Consider the following 24,494-nt stretch of genomic DNA (forward strand, 5'->3'; position numbering starts at 1 on the left):
TGGTTAACCAATATGCTACAATGCTTTGCATTTCATCCACTGTTCAGCGAATTGTTTTCTCTGGCAGAAAACTGGTCTGAGAAGTTATCTCCTCCAGCTATTCTTTTGCACATCCATATTTCATTTTTACCCATCATGCAGAGTAGCTGTTTATGAGTTTCTGCTGCAGACCAGATCACTGAACTTCCATGAAAAGAAAACATTTTGGTTTCGACCCAGATCCTTTTAATAATACAGTTTATAATATGATCCCACAAAGAGTTGCCTTGATCCAAGTGAGAGGGCTGTAAGCTGCAGTGCAGGAGGAGGAACAAGCATCAGGAAAGAAAGAGGAACAGAAAATTCTTAAATCAGCTTTGCAGTGAAAGAAAATGTATCATCAGACTATACCCTCAGGGTGATGTTGATTCTCCCTCCCCTGTACCTTGAGCACAAAAAACAAGAATAAATACTCCCATTCTGGTTCAGCAGTGTTCTCTGACCACTTTTACAGGTGTTAAGCCCTAATTTAGTTGACTATTTAAGCTCATGATTAACTTTCAAATCAATTGCATTTACTTTGTCGAAGTCTGTGGGATCTAAGCACATGCCTGACTGGTTTTTTTGAAAGAAGGAGGATTATATGAATGCTTACATGTTGAAATAAACTAGGCTTTAAATGAACAATGAGGAACTAGGTGCGAGTGTTTGATTTTTTTTATGTCATAATATATAGGTTTTTTGTTTTCATGGAAATAAAAATGCCCTATAGTGAGCTAGACCCTTGTCCCATGCTGCACTATGTGGGAGTCACTTAGGCAGCTTGGGAAATCTGCCACAACAAAGCCTGTTGCGAGGTGGCATAAAACTGCATTTTTTCCACCTCTGATGCAGTATAACAAACACCATGAGCTCTGACAATGTCTGGGGAGTGAAATGATGCCCATGAGATCATTAATGCTGACATAACCTAGAGCACTCATTAGTTTTCCTGGGACAAGTGCAAGAGCCAAACCAGCTTTTGCCACCCGTCGTCATGAGAAATGAAGCTTTCTCACCTCAGACCTCTGCTGACAAGACTTCAGCTGGACTTAGTAGTATTTGCAGATTCAGACCATGTGAAGAGATACTGTGCAAAAGCATTTCTCAAAATGCTTTGAATCCTTAAGAAATACTTTTAATGTGTTTTGTTTATATTTTGGGCAAAGGTGAAGGTCATTTCCTACTATTAGAACTTGTTTATTTATTTGAAATTTGTTCACTTAAGGGTTAATAATTTGTGACTCATCTTCCCTTGAGAGTGTGTTTTTGAGTTATCAGTGGGAGCTTAGAAAAGCTAGGCCAAGTAGCTCTTACTTGCACATCTAGAAAAATACAGAAATATTTTTGCTGAAGCTTGTTTCTTTAGAGCATCAAGGCAGACCTCTAATAAAATACATGTACTTATCCTGCAATCCAAATGCTTGTGAGATTCATATTGACTTAAGCCATCAGAGCAGGTTTTGCCCTCAGTTACACCACTGCAATTTATTCTGTGGTTTCTCTATCCCTAACTGATAGTAGAATTTGGCTCATCCAGGAGGAGTTTCACTTCCCTGAAAAAGCGGAGGTCCAGGTTTGGCCTAAAGCTTTCGTCAGCCTAAAGCAGCCGTCGTTGCGCAGCTGGTGGCTTGGGACCCCGTGGACAGGGCACTGGCTCAGGCAGCCTGAGGACGCGTGTTTTCAGCCTCTCTGTTCCCCAGGAAACACCCTTTTGTCCCCGCAGAGCACTGTAAAGATGGGGAGTTTGGGCTAAGCATGGGATCGGGCCCCCCTGGCAGCCGGCAGCAGTGAGGGGACACGTACGCGCGAGGAGTGGCAAAGTCTCAGGAAATTCAGACCTCGATTCAGGCTTGTGTCAGAGCCAAGTCCTGCTCCCTGAGCAGATCTAGCCATAGGAACGAGATCTTTGTTTGATAATTTGTTTCTCCACTCCCTGCTGACTGCTGTTTTTTAAAGAAAAACCCTGCTAAGAAATAATCACTGTATAAAATGGTGCTTAAAATATTTTGTATATTTTGAAGTGAAAATGTATGACTCATAGGTCAGATAAGTTGTGCAAACTGAGAAAATAGGAATCTTTTCTTAACATCAACAGGAAAAACAACAAATTATAATCAAAAACCTGAAAATAATCTGTATCATACATTTCTTATATTTTTTCTTCTTTTCCCCAGTGTGTGACATGAATACATTTAAATTCTTAATGTGCTTAAGTGCACAAAGTCACTGAAAATCAGTGTTCTTCCTTACCTGTTATCTTTGCCATTTTAATAATAGTATTTTTTTGTATAATATGTAAAACAGTATGTGGGAAATGCTTAACGTGCTTCTTAGTCATGGTTGTTTTTACTGCCAGAGTAACCCACATACAGATTTTGAAAAGGTCAGATTGTATGGCATTCTAGGGGAAATCAATGCTTCGTCTCATTGATTTGTTTATTTGCAAAAGTTGCTCTAACTTAAATCACAGAGTGTCTACCAAATCTCAGACTGAATTATGTGAAATTTCTGTGGAAAAAACAATGCATTGAAGTCGGTCATAAATAGCCATCTTAAATTTCATGCTTTTACAAACACTTATGCCCCCCTTGTAAGACCAGACCCAGCATGCAGTATTTAACCCATTCATTAATTCAGATTATTTGAGAGCCATATCTTGCTATGGTCATTTCACTGACTCTGTTTTTGAAGCCCATAGTTTTACACTGAAACTAAAGGCAGGATATGGTATACTAATCTGCATATGAATACAGCACTGTATTTGCAATTGCACATTGTACTGTGCAACTTGCAATTTCAACATCATGTTAATGTTACTATTGGGTATATTCTGATGGCTGGAGTTCCCCAGTGCTGCTCAACACAGCTTAAAGTGTTATATGAAGAGTTCAAGTTCAGAATTTATTTAGATAGGGAAGCTAAATTCATTTAATAGAATAAAGTAAGAAAACTATATGTGAACAAAAAGTCCATTCAAAGACTTAAGCATTTCATAACCAAGCTATGCATGATTTTTTGAGACCTGTTAGATTAGCTAGGACTGAGTGTGCCTATAGCAACATTTAGTTTGTATGTTAATTAGTTCTACCTGAAAATGTAGTTTAGATTCCTGTCTGTCTGACACATTTGATAGGATTTTTCTTAATATGTCACCATTTTCTAGTAGTTTCCAGCAGTTACAATTGGATAAAGAATGGCTGTGGCATTCCACAGTGACCTGTAAGTGAACAAAACAACTTACCATGATTAATATTGCTACAATTACTAGCTCAAATGAGTTAATACCGATGATATATTTCCCATGTAATGTGATGATACTAGGAGCAAACTTAATATTTTCAGTTAATTAATGTCAGGTAAAGATTCAAAAGGTAAGTACTGCTAACAGAACATTCAACTACATCAGAAAAAAGTATTGGAGTATCCTGGGTCCTATCTCATCTGATTGGAGGCAATTAGGTTATATAATCTCACTCATTATTGTATTATCTCACTTATTAGCATATTTATTAGCTCTAGCAATGAGATATAATAGAATAACAGTTCTGCCTTTGTGATTTTTGAGTCTAGCTAGGTGACACTGCCTTTCTTGGCTGATTTGTCCAGACAACTCATTTACAGAAACAACCCAAATGGAGCATTTTGCATCTGATATGGAAGACAGGAGTCCTCTAACCCATTTAGCTATGTAGGAGTTAGCAGTGTGATTCAGTTGCTCAAGCACAGGCATACAGCACCATGGAAGATCAGTTGGACTTCCAACCAACTGGAGAGCTGCGTATCTCCTGCCACTGGTCCCTACTGAGATGCCTGAGGGCATCTCAGATGGCACTCGAAATCTGTTTTGAGACTAGCCAGGGTGAAGTGCTAGGTTTTAGGACAGGATGTTACCTGCTGGAGGAATCTCCTTCTTCCTTGTGCAAGTCTGGATGACCGGGTCAGGCTAAAACCTAAGCATTTAAATGCTTCAAGTTAGGCAGATGAATCCTAGGCAAAGAAATTCCAACAGTTGCTTTCAACTTGTCGAGGTGTTCTGTTGCCAGCCTAGCCTAGGGAACTTGTGAAGATGTGATGGGTAGATACCAGTGCTGTCAGGCCTGCAGCAGACACTGACACAGAGCTACGAGATGCTTGATCCATGCGTTGGGGTGTTTCTCTGGTTAGCCAGGGAAAGCACCCTGCCACCCCCAGTCACCCCGGCCACAGAAGCAGGCTTCACTGGCGTGGTGTGGTCAGAACAACAGGTTTGTTTTATTGTCCTGATTTAGGCTGCAATGATCAGAGACATGGCTGCCCAGCAGGTATCCCCAGAAAGACATGATTTGCACAGTTTATTATCCCTTTTCCCATTTCTATATCCTCCTTTTCACTACCTTCCTTTTCCCCACCGCAGTCTCCTTCCAGATAATCAACCTGCCCCAAGTTACTTTTTCCCTGTTTGTCCCAGTTTTGCTACATCCATACCCAGATTTCGTATTTCTGATACTTGGCCTTACATGGTATTACTGATGCAGTTGCCTAGGTGCTGTTGGCCTTGCAAGATTGTACTCCCCAAAAGGTCCCCAATATTCTCCTCCAATTATCTTTGAACTTTGGCCATTTCTCCCTTAACCACCTGTGAGATCCAGCCATCCCTCATAATGCTATCTGTAACTTTTGTCAGCTTCTCACATTACCTGTCATGTCTGGCAATTTCTCAGGTTGCCATGGTCTCATGTCCAGTAGTTTTCCACACCCAGTTAGCTTAACCCCAGGGTTATGCCAGTCAAGGCCTAGTCAGTGGCTTAGTCATTTGCCTGCAGCCCTAACAAAGATGCTGAGGTTTATTCCTGAACCAGACCTTGAAGTTGAGTGGGAAAATGCTTTCTTAGTTGTGGACCAGAGAAATATAACAGGAAAATCAAATCTGTTTGTCTAGTGTTGAGTAAGATGATATGGCACAGTGCTGACGGCTGTATGCCTACATGAAGACTATCTTGGTCTGCTTGGATAAAATAGCTCAAAGTGAGCAGGGACCCACTGATATTCTTAATCATAGACTGATACTATCAAGTCTTCAGGACCTGAAAAGAATGGGAAAAAAAGGCTTTAATATGGTCTTACTATTTTTGTGGAGAGATTCCAAAGATATAGCCTGTGTGGCTCTTGTTTCTGGATTGATCTCAGATGTCAGATCCCAAAGGCTCAAGTTTATCTGTGATTTCTTTGGAAGATTGGTAGGTGGCAATATCATTAATATGCAGACGACACTTAGTTCTGTTTCCTTCTTGTCAACCCAAGCAGGTTGTACTGTACTTTGCAGCGTCTGGCAGAGATAGGGAGCTGGATGGAAGCCAAGGAACTGGGCTCATTCCAGAGCTTCAAACTGCTTCACAATGATTGGCCTGGAAATGAGTTTTGAGGAACTTTTATTCAGGGATTCATTTATTCAAATACTTCATTACTCTCTGGGTCTTAATAGCTTAAAACTGTTCTGCACTTGCCCTATAATGAGAAGAGCTGGGAATACCCTGTTGAGAAAACAAAAGAAAACCAAACCAAACCCTTTTGCCAGGCCGAGAGTGTGGTTGCACAAGCTCACCTCTGCCAAAAAAAAAAGGGAGATGCATTCCCATCTCCCTTCCTTACTACCCAGTCTCAGCAATGCGTTTGCTCTGACTACCTTGTGTAGGCTCTGGTGCTTGTTAGACACCTCCGTGAACCCATTCAACTCACTAAGATGGCAGAAACGAACCACACAAAAACATGGATAATTCTCACCACTTTACTGGGTTACGCTGGCTCCCTGAAGGATCCTGCAAAATCCAGGAAAAGGAGGTAGGGCAGGGAAGCAGAGAGGAGCAAGGAGAGAGAGTGACAGCTGATGTGGCAACTGGAGGCTAGTTGGCTTGGGTGCCTTGGAGCCACCAAAAATGGCCTTTATTACAGGTGAGAGCTGTGATGCCTCCAGGCTAACATTGCTAAACTTGAGACTTGTCAGCCACTTGAAATTGAAGCTACAGCCTTAATTCAGCTGATTCTCTTTTAGTCACTATGGTTTTCTCAGGATAAATTCCACCCGCAGTTTGTTCCCAACAATGCGAGCAATTAAAGGCACTGTTTACTATCTACAAAGCCCTAAATGGTTGAAATCTAATTACCTCCAGAAGACTTTGATTCTTTTGTCCTGTGGTGACCCCTGCATTAAATAGAATTGCTTTGGCCATCTTTCCTAGGAATGAACTTTGAGGAAGCTGGAAACAAAGTATTGTCTCTAGAAGGCATTTTTCTGAAGAATTCATTTCTGCCAGAATATTTGCTGAGCCTGAACTTGCCCACATTTGGTGCATTATGTAAAATAATTCTCTTTGCCCAAGTTCTGCATGAATAACAGGCCCTGGAATCCTTGGCATTTGGCCTATTGTTGTCTGTCTTTGTCCTTTAATATTGTGTGCTTGCGTCTGGGCATGTGCCATTTGGCGTTCCAGCCGGACTTCAGAAATCCACAGCTCAGTGTCTGTGCTYGTGCTGCTTGCATGAGGCGTGAGGATTTGAACTCCCCAAGAGGGAGGTACAGAGAAGTGAATTTCTTCTGCTGGACCAGTCCCAGAGTTTGGGACTACCACACTTTTCAGGCCAGGAGGTGCAGAACTTGTCTGAAGGACATTTCCTTGGGTTGGTGAAGACCCCCAGCCACATGCAAACATGAAGCCATAATTGTTTGGCTTGTTTTGCCTTTGATAAACTCAATAACAGCAACCAAACAATGTAATCCCAGTGGCATTCGGATTACGTGCAGCACTTCCGTGTGGCCTGTGTTCAATGAATTGTTAATAATAACAGGTCTCTTTTCTGGAGAACCCTCCCACACATACTGAATTCTGCCATAATCTATAATGTTGCTGTACCACAGTGGTGCTGTACAGTTTTTGAAAAATCTATATGCTGTATGCCTTTGGTTACACTCTCCACATACGAAGGAGCGATGGAGGGCTTACAGGTGCCCCCCTGTTTCTTTTTGACCCTTCCTCACACACATCTGAGCTAATATCGTCCAACAGCCTGAGGTCCTGTCTGGTGCTGTGTAGTATTCTTTGAATCTTCATGACAGTAGTGGTATAGGTGTATCTGACCTTGTCAGAAGGAAGGGGAAGGGACCAGGAACTTCTTAAGGTTCCCTCCAGCTTTTGATTAGGGTCTTTTTGTGTTTCAGAAGAGGATCAAACTGTTACAATGTGTTTATAGAAAATGCAGCTTCTTCTTGCAGTTCCTTTGACTTTGTCTTGTCTGTCAACTTCAACTTCCTTTTAGCCCTATTATATTTTTGCAGTATGATCTTTGTAAAATTTCGTATTTGTGTAGTTGTGCAAATACCTACAGTTTGTTACATGTTTTTGCTGAAAATAGGTGGAACACCTTTATAGGTACTGAAAAGGACATTTTTTCTGCCTGATTCACTTCGTTTCCATTCATTTGCCTAGACTTTGAGATCCCAGACCTTCTGTTTTATTATTTTCTAAAATTTATTGATTGCTTATTTGGGTATTTATCTCATATTTATTATTTATCTCAGTTTTATTTAGTCACAGACAGTATTGAGTCTTCATAGAAAAACGTATTCATATCAATATATTGATGTATTTTTTTCTTTTAGAAACAATTTTGTATATTTCATGTGTTGTGGTGAATGATTACTTAGTGGAAATGGTGTTTCTTGCAATGTATTTTATCTCCAGCTAATCTAACAATCACGGACTTCAGTAATTCATGATGTTCATTTGGTTTTAGATCACCTTGACAACCATTGGCTATGGAGACAAAACTCCTCTTACTTGGCTTGGAAGGTTGCTTTCTGCAGGATTTGCTCTCCTTGGCATTTCTTTCTTTGCGCTACCTGCTGTGAGTATCCTTACAAAATTTGTAAAATCTAATAGAAACTTTAGTAGCTCCTACTGCTGTTGCGATACAAAAAGCTGTCCGCACAAAGAGCAACCGTTTAATGCTCTTTTCTCTGTGACAACATTGGTGAAGTCCAAATGAAAGAGCTCTAGCTGTTGCTGTCATTGCCTGACATTTTGTGAGTCTGGCAAGAACAAAACTGGGAAATAATCCTAAATTAGATAGCATACCACTGTATAAGGATGAAATTCCTATCTTTTCTTATGAATTGTGGCTCATATATCACTGCTTTCCTTTTAGAATTTTGAAATAATTCAGCTGATATGTTTTTCTGAATTAGATTCTGCTGAAAAAAGTGGAATATTTCTAACAGGTTGCCTAGTATGACCATGTTCAGGCTACCAATTTACAGCAGCAGAAAGCATTAAATCAAGCAAAATTTAGCACAATTGAATGCAAAAATGCAATTATTGCTTTCTGTGAATGATAATAAATAGACATGACAGTTTATTTTTAATACTTTTATTAATATTAAAGAGACTTTAATGCAAATGGGAATCATCTGATGACTAAGCTCCAGAAATAACATTTCATTTTTGTGAGTGTAGTATCCAACTGTGAAAGACTGAATTTCCTTTCTTTTTTAAGTGAGTATTGAATAAGCATGAAATCAGAAGTGACATTTCTATTTTGTTGTATTACATCCAGCACAATACATGTGGAAAATCAGTATTTTAATACTGAGATTCATTATCTATAGATCATTATAAAATATGTGTGTTACAATAATACATTTGTTTTTAACCATATAGACAAACCAACATTAAAAGTCAGCATTTGCCAACAGTACTGAATCATCTAGATTGCTACATTCATTTCTTACTTTAAGTACAGAGAGTATTTTAGTATCTCTGACATATCACAATGTATTATAATTATAATACATTACCTGTTTGTGAATCTTGACATTTAATGGCAGCTACTGTAATTAATTCTCTTTGTTACCTAGTCACCACTAACAGGAAAGGTAGTTTTAGCAGTTCTACTAGGGAGTAAATCTATTGAACATGTGAAAAACAAATAACTTTGCATATTAGAGATGTCAGAACTTTTATTCCTCATGTCATATCTATATACAGGTATTCATTTTCCTAACACACACTTCTGTGTTGAATCAGTTTATTAAAAAGAGATATGTGTAAATCTTTTGTGAATTTCTAATATTACTTTATCCTGATTAAGAATCAAGTGAAAGTATACTTGCTTATAATGCAGACATGTCCAGTAGAAGTATTACACTCCTTGCAAGCTATGGAGGGAAACATTCTCAGCCTTTGGGTCTGTTCAGCAGGAGTCCAATTTATCTGAGGTATTCAATGGTTAAAAAAAAGCCAAAAGGGGAGAGGTTTCATTGTCAGCTTTTTTTCATACCCTGTAGAATGAACAAGGGTGATTATTTAGAGGGAAGTGAGAGGAAATGGTCTTAACCTGTTAAGCAAGGCATATTCTAACTTTTCTAAAAGCAAAAGCAAAAGACTGAGCACCAACATTGTGTAGCACAAATCCAAGCGATGGTTAGGATGAGCTGCCAGCTGTAGCACCACAGATGGGCTTGCTTCCATGGGGAGTCTCCTGTCTGGCTATGAACTGGCCCTCCCATTAAGCCCTGTACTGTAATAAATGTGTTTTCTGAAGTAATCATATCAAACATCATCTTCACGAAGCCTTTGCAATTGATGATGGGCATGGGTTGAAAAAGCTACCTACATAACGATAAAATGGTGTATTGTATTGCAGGGCATCCTTGGCTCAGGATTTGCGTTAAAAGTGCAGGAACAGCATCGTCAGAAACACTTTGAGAAAAGAAGAAATCCGGCTGCCAGTTTAATTCAGGTAAATATGAAATCAATGAGAAGATAATAGCAGGTGATTTAAAGTACATATGAGAGCAAGTTTTATCATTTCAAGTTGGAAAGTTTTGTGGAAATAATGTTTGATGGATTGAATAGTTTCATGAAATAACTTTGTTCAGTAATTGCCATGTGTTTCTATAATTCTGTATACAGCATTTCTGTGTGTGATTCATGAGTCCTATCCATGCCCAAGAGACCAAGTAAAGGATGTCAACTGCATGCCTTCTTGCTCACCGCAGTTAGCAAATTACTTGGAAATATAGAATTGATCCCTAGACAACCAGACTGACAGCAGAACGCTCTTGCCTATGTTACATTACTTTTCACTACTAGAGTGTTGAGAGTGCTCCAGTGAGTGATACATCTAGTGAAAATGAAGTGTCCTGTACAGAGAATTGCTTTCAATAACATTCAAATCAGAAGGTAGAAATGTAGGCTCTAGCAATTCCGAAATGTCTGAAACTGTCTGAAATGGTTTCAGCTACAATATTGACAGAATGGTGCAGATCAATGTTTTAGAAAAAAAAAATTAAGTAAAAGTGACATGGTATTTGCTAGTTTAAACAGCTGCTTTGTAGCATTTATTTTCCTTAACTTACAGTTATAGTTAATTTAGAAGGGAATTTAGATAATTGAATTTAGTAGTTAATAGTTAGTTTACTAGGTAATAGCTAGTTAATGGTTAATTTATAAGGAAAATAATCTTCTAACATCTTGATTTATTTTCTTGGGGTAGAGAGTGCTTTATATGTGCCACATATGCTGGTTTTTTTATTCTGAAAAAATAAATCCAAATAAAGTAGCCGAGCATGAATATACTAGAGTTCCATTATAAGTTCAGGATAGATGCCAATCTGTCTTTGAAGCACTCTTGGAGTTAATAAATGTTTCCAGTATTTCTTTTCGTGATTATTAAACATTTAATATTTATTAGAATAATTAATAAATACAGATCAATTCCTTTTGTATCTATTATACCGTAGAATTAATGAAACAGATCTTTTCTGACACATATACTCTAATTCTTTTATGAGATTAAAGTTTAGTGGACAGAGGAATCAGATATAACAGATTTAAGCTTTGATAAGTAGCTCATTTTATTATCATATGACAGTCCAACCGAAATATTTGTAAGACAACCTCCTAAATAGGTTAAGAGTAGCAGCTTGACCAACTAATCTCTGAAAGTGCCTCTTAGTGGGAAGAATCATCATGAACGGAAGACATTCGTGGTGGGATCCCAGGAGTGTGAAAGGTGAAGGTTGTTCAACATATTCATTAGTGATCTTGAAATTAATGTGAAATTGTTGCTGGAAATATTTGCTGATGGCAGAAGGCCTGGCAGAGTGTTGAACATGAGGTGGGGATYTGGGAATCCAAGTGTGGTCTGGATGGATCAGGCTGGAAGGATTCCAAACAAATGACTTAGTATACCGAATACAAAACTGTAGATCAAAGAAGAGTGAATTCAGGCTATCAGTACAAGGCTATATCCTAGTATTAGTGACTCTGGAAAGGATTTGGCCAAAGGTGAGAAGGACAGAGGAGAAGGAGTAAGGGGGGAAGGATCAAGAGCTTCATAAAAGTCCCCAGCATGTTACTCTAACAAGTCTTATTACAGTCCTTAGGTAAAGAACCAGAAGTGCAGTAAGTAGAAGGTGGCTGATAAATGATGATGTTGGTACAGAAATGCTACATATTAACTCAGCATCCACACTTTGTAAATGAGGCTGGGTAATTGGAGAAAGCAAGAAAACAATTGGAAAAAATGAGCCCAGGACTGGAGAAAATACTTCATGTTCGGAAATGCAGGAGGGGTCTGAACTGCGTATCATAACAATCTGTATCAGTGCCCAAGTTTTTCTAAAGGGGCTACTGTGGATATTGGTAAGAAGGTACCATAGAAATTAGTACATTGAAGTTTATCAGGATAATACCTATTTTCTGATCATTTACTCTGTAGAATTACTCCATGTTAACTCCATGTTGCCATAGATCAGCTGTTTGCCAGAGCCTAAATCTAGCTTAAAGGTAGCTAAGGTATCACTGTAGAATACTGAACTGCATAATACAGACATACTTTCCTCAGTTTGTTTAGGTCATAAGAAATATTTAGTGTGAATATTATTTGAACATAAAAGTCCAGAGAGAAAGTGCTGGAAACTGCAGGACTACTTAATGTAGCAGATGGAAACATAAAAAATATCTCTGGCTATAAGCCAAAACCAAACTGTTTCATATTAAAAATAATACACAGTGAGAATAATTAACCAGTGGAACAGCTTACAAAGTAAGTGGCACATTCTTTGTCTGCTGCTGAAGACTAGATGTATTTCTACAGGTATTTCTGAGGTGTTAGGCTCAATAGAAGAATATTTGGGTGAAATGTAATAGTTGGCAGTATACAGGAAGCCAGACTAACTGACTTAACTCGTCATTCTAGCCTGAAACATCCTGCATAACATGGTAATACATGTGATATTTCTTCATTTTATTGCAAGTTCAACAGCAGCAACAGAATGTGCCTGCTTGCAACTGAACAGTTTTTAAACCTATTGTCAGTTCAAGGAGTCTAAATTTTTAAAATACATTGGGATTAGGATTAGTATAGAATGGGGACAATACTGAGACTACTCTGGCTTTTCCATGCTGTAATTTTTGCATATATCTATTTGATGTTAACATTGCTAAATGAGAACTGGACTTTTTTTTCTCTTCATACAAATATAAATCACTAGATGGAGTGAAAAAATGGAGAATCAGGCCTAAAATTTCCATCCTTTCATCTGGGATGATACCACAAATATCAGAGCAAAGGGCCCGGAGAGACCTTTCAAGAAATACTTGACCAAGATCACTGCCTGACATCTGTTGGGTTTTGCCCCGCTGAAGTTTGTGGTTGATACTTGCCAATGTCTATGCCTATATAGCATCACTACAGCAGGACAGTGTGTTATGGGAAGGAAGGAAGAAAGGAAAGAAATCTAGGAAACTTTAAAAGGTGTCAGTGCAGATATTCAGCTAGTACATATTAATATAGTGATGCTGACATCAGGGAAACTGTACCCGTTTGTTGAACTGAGGATATGTCTTACTATCTACATGCAGTTATAAATCTAAATGGTGAAATCTAAATTCAATGCTCTGCTTTGGTCTCTCACCTTTGAGATGATTTATTTCGTAGTTTTAAACATTCAGAATGTTTCAAACCTCAGAGAATACTTCACTTTTCTTCTAAATGCTTTTTGTCTGGTTTTTAGTATTGTTTACAAAATGTATTATGACACTTTCTTTACTTCAGACTGCAAGTGTGTGGGGGTTTCCCCTATGGGATTTTCACAAATAAATCACTGCTTTGCTTATTGAGCACCTTTATGGGCTGAATATCTTTTAGTACTTCCACAAAGCTAGTAACTCTTACTTTACCATGTTATGATTCTCAGAAGTCTTGCTAGGTTTTTACTGGTAGCAATATTTACTTAGTCAATGTGATAGATCACATCCCACTCTGAGCAAAATCGGCTCTCTCCATGATCAGTGCGGTGGCATTGTCACTTCATGTTCTTGGTTCCTTTGTGCTTTTCTATTGTTTTCCCATACCAGGCTACTTGGCGGTTTTATTCTACAGATGCCAGCCGAACAAACCTGACAGCCACCTGGCGATATTATGAAAGTATTCTTCCTCCCCTCAGGCATGTATCAGTGCTATGAATGATAAAAGAAAGCCATGACTTGTATTGGTTACTAATCTGCTTTTCAATTTTTTGTTTCATCCCCTGCTCCCTCTTGCCTTGTTTTTCTTTTTTTATCATATATCCTGCACGTAGTGTGTATGGCGTAGTTATGCGGCTGATGAGAAATCGGTTTCCATTGCTACCTGGAAGCCTCATTTGAAGGCCTTGCATACCTGCAGCCCTACAAAGTAGGTACAAATATGGCAGCTGGTGCTGTTCTTGATGTCTGTTCAAGCTTTTAGAGAATTAGTATTTGTCTGTTTTGTCTTGTTTTGTCTTCTCAAGTCCTCTCATTAAAAATTTCAACTAACAAATCAGACCAGTATTATCTAGGAGCCTAGTACAGTGGGACAAATACAAATCATTTCCATTTATCTGTGAAATATATCATTGAACACAGACATTAGAAACATTTCTGCCCCCAAAATTCATATATCAAGGTTAGTATTTTACTGCTATCCGTGTTCTATACCAGCTGTGCTTTAGCAGCAATCAGTACTCACTAGTAATCACACTTTCCATTTTGAAGTTATGCTAATTCCTCCTACATGCCCTTGGTAAAGATGTATTGTTATTTGTAACAGACTTGTAGAAGAACACACCTCCTGGAGAATGCTACTTACTGCCTGAGTAAAAAAGGCTCCCTTCAATCTTGAAACTTCAGATCCTGAATCAAATTCTGGTATAAATCCACATCACTCCGTGTAAAACACCAGTTTGTCCCAGTTGAAGTTCGAAGCCGAAAGGCTGTGCCTGATCTGAGGGACCAGAGAGCCCGTCTCACTGCCACTGCACATCCCGAGAGCGCCCCGGAGCACCCCTGTGTGTCCCCCTTTCGCCTCTCCCCCAAGCCCTGGTTTCCATGGGACAAAAAACGCCGGCTGCTCTTCTGCTGCATGTGCTTGATGGGGGACCTGGGCTGGGGGGAGGGCAATGAAAAGTGCACTTTCCTCCCACTCTAGAAGTGTCCTGAGTGACTAAAAATGGACTTACTTGGAGGCTTAGTCCCTAATCATTTGCCCCATGGCACACACATCTCTTTGTCCAGTCACTTTTGTGTTAAAGATCCACAATCTTTTGAGCAAATAGACATTTGAATGGGATTTTTCCTTTTATCAATTCAAATCAATATATTTTTTAGCCCCATTCCAAATTGTCTCTAAGGGGGAAATGACAAGATTAATACAGAGCTCATTCCTTAAGTTCATTGGTATTTTTATATTCTTTGCCCAGCCTGTACCTATGTGTAAGGCCAGAGCAGCAGCTCTACCTTTCCAAGGAGGAGAAAACCCTATGGCATTCGGTATTTCCTTAGGGGAAAGGACACCTCCATTATACACACAGCCAGTGGAAGATAACCAAAAAGACCTAATGCCACAGATTGACAAACAAAAAAATACATTGATGTATTTTTTTTAATTTGTAGTTTGGGTGAGGATTCACAGAGCATTGGCAGTCCAAGACACTTCATTAGTTCAGAAGAAGATTTACCAGAAGGTAGTAAATTGATTGATCCAATACAGGGCACAAATCAGGGAATAAACAATATTAGATAAAGATCAAAAAGGAATGCAAGGAGAGCCTTATAGGAAAGCTGTGATAAGCATCCTAACTGTTGTTATTGCAGACAGTGCAAGAGAATTAGTGGTTTCTCTCAAAACTGGGTGATGAACATCCACATGACAGTAAAAAGGTAATTGTGTGCCAAAAACTCAGCCAAAAAAAGGTTTGGCTGGGTACCCAAAGCAAATCTTTGAATTTCAAAGAGTTGACAAGAACAGAGCCATAAGTAATCCATTACCATAAGTATAATTCCAAAATGCTTCAAACTAAAAGGAGCTTTTAGATTAAAAGTTACATGGAGTATTGATTTTAATAAGTGTGCAATTCTTTTGCCATATACAAACAGGTTGAAGGCAACATTTGTATAAATAAATGGATATGAAATTACGTAAATAATGAAGCTGTATCCCACCTAAAAATCTAAAACATGACTGTCCCTCAAAAAGTGCATCTAACTGTTATTTCAAATAAGCATATTGCTATGATACCCTAAAATTAAACCTTTTTATTTACTAGAAATAACTTTATCTAATAAGAGTCTACAGCTTTCTGTTATATATGTGTCAGCAATGCATTTTGCCTAAGTGCTTTGCCAACTCAGTCTGCAGTGGTATGTACTAAGCATGTTATGCATGTGTTAAAACAACTGAAAAGTTTATTTTTCAAAAGCATTGTAGTTATGAATCTTGCTTGAATGTTTTTGTGGTTGCCCTGTAATGTGTGTATTGTACATGACTTTAACATATCCACTTCCAGTTTAGTATATATCTAACATCATCTGTAACTAAGTAATGTGATTACTATCTGCATAACAAATATGTTTTTCCCTCCCACTCCCTGACCTGAAGAAAAGAACAAGGGGAAGCTTCTAGCAGGTTTGTAGTTTCTTTTATTTCTTATATCTTTTAAATCTTTCCTTCTTAAAGGGTTTTAAATGGTTCTGTACAATAGGCTCAATAAATTGTAACGCTTTACTGATAATAATGACAGATCCCATTTGTATTTAGCTTACATTGATAGGATAGCGTTGCTGAGATTTGCTTCTTTGTCTCAGTTTTTGTATGGGAAAACTAGGTGTTTTTTTATTTTTTTAGCCATGTGTTTTAGCGTTGTGGGGGAGATCTCAGGTGCAGCAGTGGCAGATAAGGAGCGATGCAGTCTGCGCAGACTCCAGCTCTGGGGAAGGACGAGGGCGCTGGGTGCTGCCGTAAAGTGGATGCCTGCAGTTCCCAGCCATTGCAGGGGAGGCTACAGGCATGTTGTTTAATCTGGGTTTGCAAACCAGCCCATCAACAGGGTCTTGAGAGCGCCACTGGGCTGCCATGTCCCAGAGTGTGGCTTGCTGGGTAAATATAGTTCTGGAGATGCATGGTCTTACGGGCACTAAGTGGCGGTGCTGTTCCCTTCCTTACTAGTAGCTCGAAGGACCGATCCTTAAGGACAGGAAAGGACGGTCTGGCTGCAAGAGAAATTACACTGCCTCCAAAACCGGAGGGGGAGTAGGCAGGAGTCTGTGCTCCAGGATGATCGTGATCAGAGAACAGTGAATACCTGTAAGGGACAAAAATCAAAAACCCAAGAAAAATTGTCAGTGAAGCGTCAGCCCCTGAAATGCAGCTGCCCCTGAGTTGTACTGCGGCTCATGCACTGCTTTTAGTTATGGCGTCATCTGCGAGGAGTCTGACACCAAAGTCCACAAAACAGGCAGTGAACATATTTATATTAAATTCGCCGTGTCCCGCCTCACTTTTCAAATCGCTGCTCTCTCGTCTGCTATTACCCTTTTTCTTGGCGTGCCTGCGGCTGTTGCTAGCGCAGCAGCCTCTCGAGGTTGCTGGCTTTGCTCCGGGCAGCAGCTCACCTGCTCTGTCTTTCGCAACGAGCAGTCATTGTCATCCTGTGATTTCTCATATACGTCGCCTCCATAAGCTTGCTAGTGAGTACCCACCTCATAAAATTATTACGGCTTGATCGAACCTTTTTGTATTCACCAGCCATATTCCCTATGCCTCCAACAATAACATTCAAAGTTACCTTCAGCTTTTTTAAAGGAGAGACTGAAGTTGGCAGTAAGCGGTTGTGCATCTCCATACATTACTGTCTCCAAAACAGTGCTTGTGAAAGGACAGTTTATTCCCAGCTTTGCCTGTGAGCACTTACAGAGACAAATTTACTTATAAGAAGTAGAAGCTAGATGCAAGAAACACCCAACTATCAAAATTACATTTCAGGCTCTCTGTTAGTGATAACTATTGTGTTTTTAAAAGAAGTCAACGATTTAGCAAGTTTTTTTCACTTTATTTTCACTGAATGGAAGACAGTTGTCTCTTCAGAAAATCTTACCTATTATGTGCTTTTACTGCTGTGTATTAGGATAGGTATAAAAATGAACTTGTTAACACAATATTAAAGATTTTTTCCAGCGATTTCTACCAAATAGCATATTAAAAACTGAATTTATAAAGTCAAGATGAACCTATGCTTTTGCAAGAGAAATACAACTGTACATTTTTCAAGAAAATCCACAATTTTAACCTTTTTCTGAGATCTTGGTCTACAGTAAACAACCTACAGACCACTCAGTGCTTTTTAAAAAGGTGTGTTTTTGTCAATGGCTGTTTATAGTTCTTRTGCTGATATATTGCTATATGTTTGCATCATTTAAAATACATGTGATGTATGTGGTCTTTTGTGGTAAAAGTGTAAATGCAAACTGCTGCAATGTACTTAGAGGTAACTGTCCTCGACTATTTAACTTGTTTCTTACTGCAATGCTGAGTGACTTGCATGGGATGCTATGTGAACTAAGTAAGCTGCCTCTTGTTTCACTCTTTAAATTGAGATGTGTTTATACTAGCAGTGCATTGGAGTGCTTTCTGAATATGCTCTTTGCTCTTTACTCCATTTTAATAACAGTGGAGAAAAACATTTCTTGCTTTAGGTAAAAGATAGTTTTTATTGCCTATTAAAATGAATTTTGTGTTTACAAACACTAATTTTTGTATTTCATCATCTATAGAGACCTACAGCCTTTCATTAGGTAACTAAATGTTGCTGGGTATTTGAGAAAGAGCTGTGCTGATGAGGCTGTAGCTTCATGCTCATTTTAATAAACACATTATATTTTCTGTTTCTCAAAATATCACATGTGTTCTAGTTAATCATTTATCAAAGTAATGGTAGGCATCTTTTTGGTGTTTTCCATGCTGCAGCTGGGATGGTTCTATAAACCAGTGTTAGAGTTCTGCAACACTGAGTGCAAGTAATATTTATTTCTGCTCAATTATACATTGTGGCTGAAGTTCTTCCTGTGCAGGGAATGAGCTCAAGACTGATGAATCTTACAACATACTGAGAGCATAAACAGTTTTAAGTTGTGTGTAGGCCACACATTGGTTCTCTGCAAAGAATGAATTTCATCCATATAGTGTAGGCTTCTTTTACCATTTTAAATAATGTGCCTGAATAAGGATTCCCTACTCAGGCAACTTTCTCTGGTGCAATATGATTGAGTTTTGCTAGCATAGGAGCTTGGGGAAAAAAGTGTATCATCTTTCCCTGCTCTGAGACACACAAATACATTATACTCTGGAATTCTCTCCATATGCTTCTATATCATATCTGTTTCTAAGAGTAGATTTAATGTAAATTGTTATCTTTGCATGCACCATGTGAAAAAGAAACAGCCAGCGATCAAGAATCTAACTTGATTTGGAAAACCTAACCCCTACCTCATAGCAGAATGCTTAGTAACATGGTCCTCTATTTCCCCTCACTCCTAGTAAGCTTTGTAGTAATAAACAGAAGCTCTTCAGGATGTACACCCCTCGGAAACATAGGTACTCAGCATCCTGCCTATTCACACTATGTTTGAGAATGCCAGCTAACATCAGGTGCATGATTCATTGACTTCCCCTTCTCAGTGCTTTAAAGTTCCTTACTTCTCCAAAGGACATCTCTTGATTTTTTTAAGTGCTTGTAATTCCCCTCCTTGCTTGTTGCCTGCAATGACATTAATACAGTGGCAATAATACCCGTTCTTTGAAGTTCATCTGGTCAGACAGTTGCAGTGTGCAGCACGCCATGGTTTGCTCAGCCCAGTTTCCCTCCTCTGCCCGGGACTTAGACTTTTGGAATGTATTATCCTGCCGAGACCTACGACAGTTGTTGAATGTTTGGGTAACGACATTTCCCCAAGTCCAAGAGGATTTTTATAGCCAAAGCAGTTGAGTTCTCTGTCACATAACTAATAATCAGCAGGGAATATTAAGATATAACATGCTAGGCAATATCAACTGTTAAAACATATAGTTGTTATTGAGAAGAATCCCCTTGGACACAGCTTTTAGAAGCTGTGCCTGCATCCTATATCTATAAGGTAGAGAAATGCGTGTGAAAACAACCATCTGCTTCAGTTGAATTCTGTTGAAACTGTCTCTTACCAAAAATGGTAATTCCTAGATCTTAAGGAGATCTTAAGGGATCTTAAGGGAGGAATCCCTTGATTTATAACTAAAGCTTATTACAATTTTTCCACATTAAAAAAAAAAATTAAAAATCAATAAAAGCACAAACTGATGATAAAAATGAAAAAAATAGTTTCTATTCATCAGAAACTGTTTTGAAAAAGAAAAAATACACAAAAAACTGAAATTCATTTTTTTCTATTTGAAAATTAAGACTATGTCTTGAAATTCTTGTTATTACTCATTGAAGGTATGAGATATAACACCATATTTCTTGGGTTCATGCTTCTAGCATGAGACTGGTGGAGAACACTTAAACATTTGAACTTCAGATGTTAGACTTTACTGTCCTATCCATTGCACTTGCATTTGTTCAATTTAGCTTAATTKCAGTAAAGTCATCTGTTGGCTTGGTAAGAATCAACATTCACGTTGATTGAAAATTATTTGCTGAAAATTGATATTTATGTTTGATTGCTGATATTGAAAGGCTGAAAAACAGATCATAAATTGCAAGTGGTGGGAAGGTGCTGCAGGGTCTGAGGCTGAAGCATGGCAGAGGATGAACTTGACCACAAATGTAATGGAAGGTAGGAGGGGAAATAGGAGAGTGGAACAGGGAGCCAAAGAGATGTTCAGCTAACCAAAAATTATAGTAAGATGGTCCATGGAAGATAGACAGAGCTATAAGTACAGGCAAGAAAAACAAAAGTTCGTCAGCACTTATCAATTAAAATAAAATCTTATCAAGTCTAGTCATTTGATCCGTTGCAGAATAGTGTTCTTTGCCCCTGCAGTGAAGCTACAGTGACCTCTAGTGTCGGTAAACACCTATTCTTTCATAAATCAATGATGGAAAAACAAAATTTAGAAAAGAAAAAAAGAGCTATAAAGTCCTTCGCTGTCAGAGGGAAGTGAATGGTTCGTGCATGTACTGATCAGGAAGAATGAGTGGTCGGATCCTACAGCTAATCTTTCAGAAGACAAAAGGTTCAGAGAGAAATCATTTGCATTCTTCCCAGAGGTTCCAGCTGTAACTGTTCTCCACTAAAACATGCTTCAAAGCTCCAGCATTATCTATATGAATATATATCAAAACCTGCAGCCTTCCAGAGAAGATTAACAATTGGTCCAAAGAGATTGCCATTGCCAAGGAAGATTGCAATAGAAAGTTACTGTGTATATAAACTAGCTGGAAAAAACTGCCAATCATATAAGATATAACAAATGATAGACAGACACAAATCTAAAATTATATATAGAGGACTGGTGACAGTTGTGGTTCTCTCAAATCCTTGTCATTTAGGTTTGATTCAGGAATCCCTGTGTTTCAGAAAGCATTTAGACATCCATTTTCCAGATTCTGTGTTTCTGCCTTCTGGACCAATATTCAAGTTAAGTTTTGGGATTTTCAGGAATTTGTGAATTTCCCATGGGATTAACAGGCTGTTAACTCAAGGCATTTCCTTTGAATACTTTGTAAAAAGAGAGGAGAAAAGGGGAAGAGAAAAAATGTAATTGGCTAAGTTCTGCAGGAGGTGAAGGATTTTTAGTGGGACACTGAAAGGTGCTAAACCAACCAACACTAAATTCAGAGTAAAGGGCCCCAAAAGCTTCAGTGGCCACTAGTTCAAGTGAAAAAAAGGCCCAAAGATGTTTGAAATGGCATAGAAGTGGTCTACAATCTCCACCTCTATTGCAACACGGCATCTTTCACTGCAAGAGAAAGCCGGGCCAGGATGCCCAAAAAATGCTTAGATTCAGTGATTCCTCCATGATTTGTTATCTGCCATGTATAGGAGAGTCTTGTGACAGTGTGCTTCCAAGGACAGTGATTTATTTCTCCTGGGCATGAATTCCCCACTGCTGCAAGCAGTGCAGGTTATGCCTGTGCCTGGGGAGTTGAGTGGGACCCAGTGACTTCGGAAACAGTCTTCAGAGCATTTCCCGCCAGTCTCAGAATAGGAACAGGGGCCCAAGAGCAAGAAACTGCTACAGCTGGTGTCTTTGGAGAAACTCAAGAGCCAAAACAGTTTCTAAAACACCCATTCTCCAGCTGCTCCATGGCTGTTTGTGGTTCAGCRCTCTCAGCATGGGTCCTTAGCATGCCATTACATTGCCATTACTACAAAGCAGGAGGTTTCAGGTGTGAGGTCAGCATTTTCAATTATTATTTTCATTCTCAGTGTTGCACTTTTGCAAATGTCTCTAGTACAGATGAAGTGTCTACTGTTCCTTTCACCATTGCCTCATTGCTTTGATTTGGAGAACTAAAGATATTCAGGCTAAGTAGCCATTGTGTATCACTCAGTTTTTATAAATGAAATGATCCTATAACCATGTGCCCAAATCATTTAAAGGCAGACATTGTTTACATCAGTACAAATTAATTGACATAAGAACATGTGTGCTTTTTTCATTTTTCTGTTTTCATTTTTAGTTTGGAGTTACTGGGATAATAAAAGAAAAATTATGACCCATACTGATCTTAATTATGGCTAGTTTATCAATTTTCCTTTCATTCTAATTAGTGCAAGAGGAAGAGAGCTGTCCAGAAAATTTTTTACTTTTAAGATTTGTCAAGAAAATAATAATTTGATTTCATGCTTGATTTGCTGTTCCTGAAATTTGAGCCCTAAGACAAGTAAATACAGCATGTGGGACACATGCATAGAGATAATACCTATAAGAAGTGCATTTTGATTGTCTTGCTCATGCTGTATAGTATGCAACAATGTAGCTAATAAATGTTTCCCTGATTATATTTTCATGAAATCATACAATTCAAAAGATTTCTGAACTGAAGTGTAATTAAGTCATAAAATGTAATTTTCATTGAAAATTAAATTTTAGAACTTGCTTTTCTTTCAAATAATAGGTTCTGAGGGTCTTTTGCATTGAATACACAACAGGATTTAGTCCTGCAGGTGTGGGTAACAATTTGCAATGGAAAGAGATGACATTTCCAGCACCATCATGTGTTTGTTTCAGCAATTGCTTACTTTGGACAAGGGAGGAAGGGGGTTAGACTGAGAAATTATACTAAAGGTATTCTTTCAGGTGATTCAACATGCCATATAGAAACACTTTTATCTAATAATCCTTCTGTTGTTGTGCTTATTTTATAGCATTCTTGAAACTTATCTTATTATAAGCGTCTCTGCATGTGCTTTGCCTACAACAAACTGCATCCTTTCTAGTCTCAGTGATGTCCGTATTCAGATTGAAATGCTCTGCTCTGCTATGCATGGAAAAGATATCTGATTATCTCAACATTTCACAACCACAGAAGTTTATAATTACATTCCATTTCATATAATTACATATTACCACTGTATTTTCGTAGTGCAGTTGGTTAAACATCTAAGAACTAAATAATACATTTTAGCATTAGTTAATTAGCTGCAGAATTCATTTCTGTGGAAAACATCTCTTAGTGACCTGCCAAAATTAAATGCAAAGACTGTGAGGGAACTAGAAAGTGTCTTAACTTAAGGTACAATTATAATTTACAGGTAGACTGTCTTTGCCATAGGTGTTCTAAAAGAATCCCCCAAATCCTACTCCAGTGCAGTAAGACTAGTGCATTGCCTACTCCGTCTCTTCCCTTGCAAGAGTAGGGTTAACCTTTGATCAAGAAGACCCTTCCCTTGTACATGTGATTGAACTTAACCTTGTAAATAAAACGTGTTTGCTTCCAAACCAAGTATCAGAGCTAATTTTTGTTTTCCCTTTGTGCCTTCTGCTTCAAGAAGAGCCAGACAAAAGCAAAAGGGCTAGATAATGAAAAATATATGCAGATAGTTGGGGTGACCACAACGGGTCCATCGTATATTTTCAGATGTGAACAAAGGTAATTTAAGCACTGAGAAGCAGAAACTACACATGCCACATTCAGCTGACTGGTAGGGGAAGGTCATAAGCACAGGAAGGAAAAAATCAGCTTACTGTTGGCCAACTTTAAGTATAGAGGCCACCTTTGATCAAGCAATTACAATCATTAGCTTGGCTGGGCTGTTGTAACTGCCTTAAAGTAGTGCCTGCTGCAAGTGATAAGCTCCTAGCTTAATCTCAGATAATGACTTTATTGAGCACACAGTGCAACATTACTTTTTTAATCAGTCATCACACTGATCACGATCGTCTCTTGGATATTTTGTTACTCCTGTTTTTGTCTTGTCCAAATAAGTGCTGTAACAAGGGATTCGGAATATGAGTGTTCACTAACAATGCATATGAAGTGTTGGAAAGTGCCACATCATGTAAAAGCACGAGTAAACTAACAGCAATATTCTTGCCTGCTTTAAAAAAAAAAAAAAAACCTACATGGCATGCAGTAATAATAAATACATTTTTTTTTGTTTATCTGTAGAGATGGTCAGAAATGCACTGAGCTGGGCCAACTAACATGGAAATAAACCTGATAAAAATTCAACGAATAAAAAGAACATTTTAGAGATTAATCTGTAATAAATGGCTTAATTTTGTTTCTATTTGTTAATTTTAATTTCCATTACAAGGTTATTTTGTCCTGTAAGATCACAGAATCACAGAATCACAGAATCGCTGAGGTTGGAAGGGACCTCTGGAGATCATCTAGTCCAACCACCCTGTTCAAGCAGGGTCACCTAGAGCACATTGCACAGGATTGCATCCAGGCGCGTTTTGAATATCTCCAGAGAAGGAGACTCCACAACCTCTCTGGGCAACCTGTTCCAGTGCTCTGTCACCCTCACAGTGAAAAAGTTTTTCCTCATGTTCAGATGGAAGCGTCTGTGTTTCAGTTTGTGCCCGTTGCCTCACGTCCTGTCACTGGGCACCACTGAARAGAGTCTGGYCCCATCCTCTTGGCACCCTCCCTTCAGATACTTGTACACATTGATAAGATCTCCTCTCAGCCTTCTCTTCTCCAAGCTAAA

General features: G+C 38.6%; 1 protein-coding gene across 1 annotated transcript in view; it reads left to right on the forward strand.

Moving 5' to 3' along the window:
* Nucleotides 1-24,494, forward strand: part of KCNQ5 (potassium voltage-gated channel subfamily Q member 5) — a 90,665-nt gene that overhangs the window by 38,399 nt on the left and 27,772 nt on the right. The window contains exons 5-8 of the mRNA XM_026090009.1: nt 7,789-7,899; nt 9,697-9,792; nt 13,640-13,734; nt 15,958-15,984. Coding sequence (XP_025945794.1) covers nt 7,789-7,899; nt 9,697-9,792; nt 13,640-13,734; nt 15,958-15,984 — 329 coding nt within the window. The remainder of the gene's footprint in view (nt 1-7,788; nt 7,900-9,696; nt 9,793-13,639; nt 13,735-15,957; nt 15,985-24,494) is intronic.

Source organism: Apteryx rowi, unplaced genomic scaffold, assembly GCF_003343035.1.
Source record: "Apteryx rowi isolate R43461 unplaced genomic scaffold, aptRow1 scaffold_84, whole genome shotgun sequence".
Taxonomy (NCBI): domain Eukaryota; kingdom Metazoa; phylum Chordata; class Aves; order Apterygiformes; family Apterygidae; genus Apteryx; species Apteryx rowi.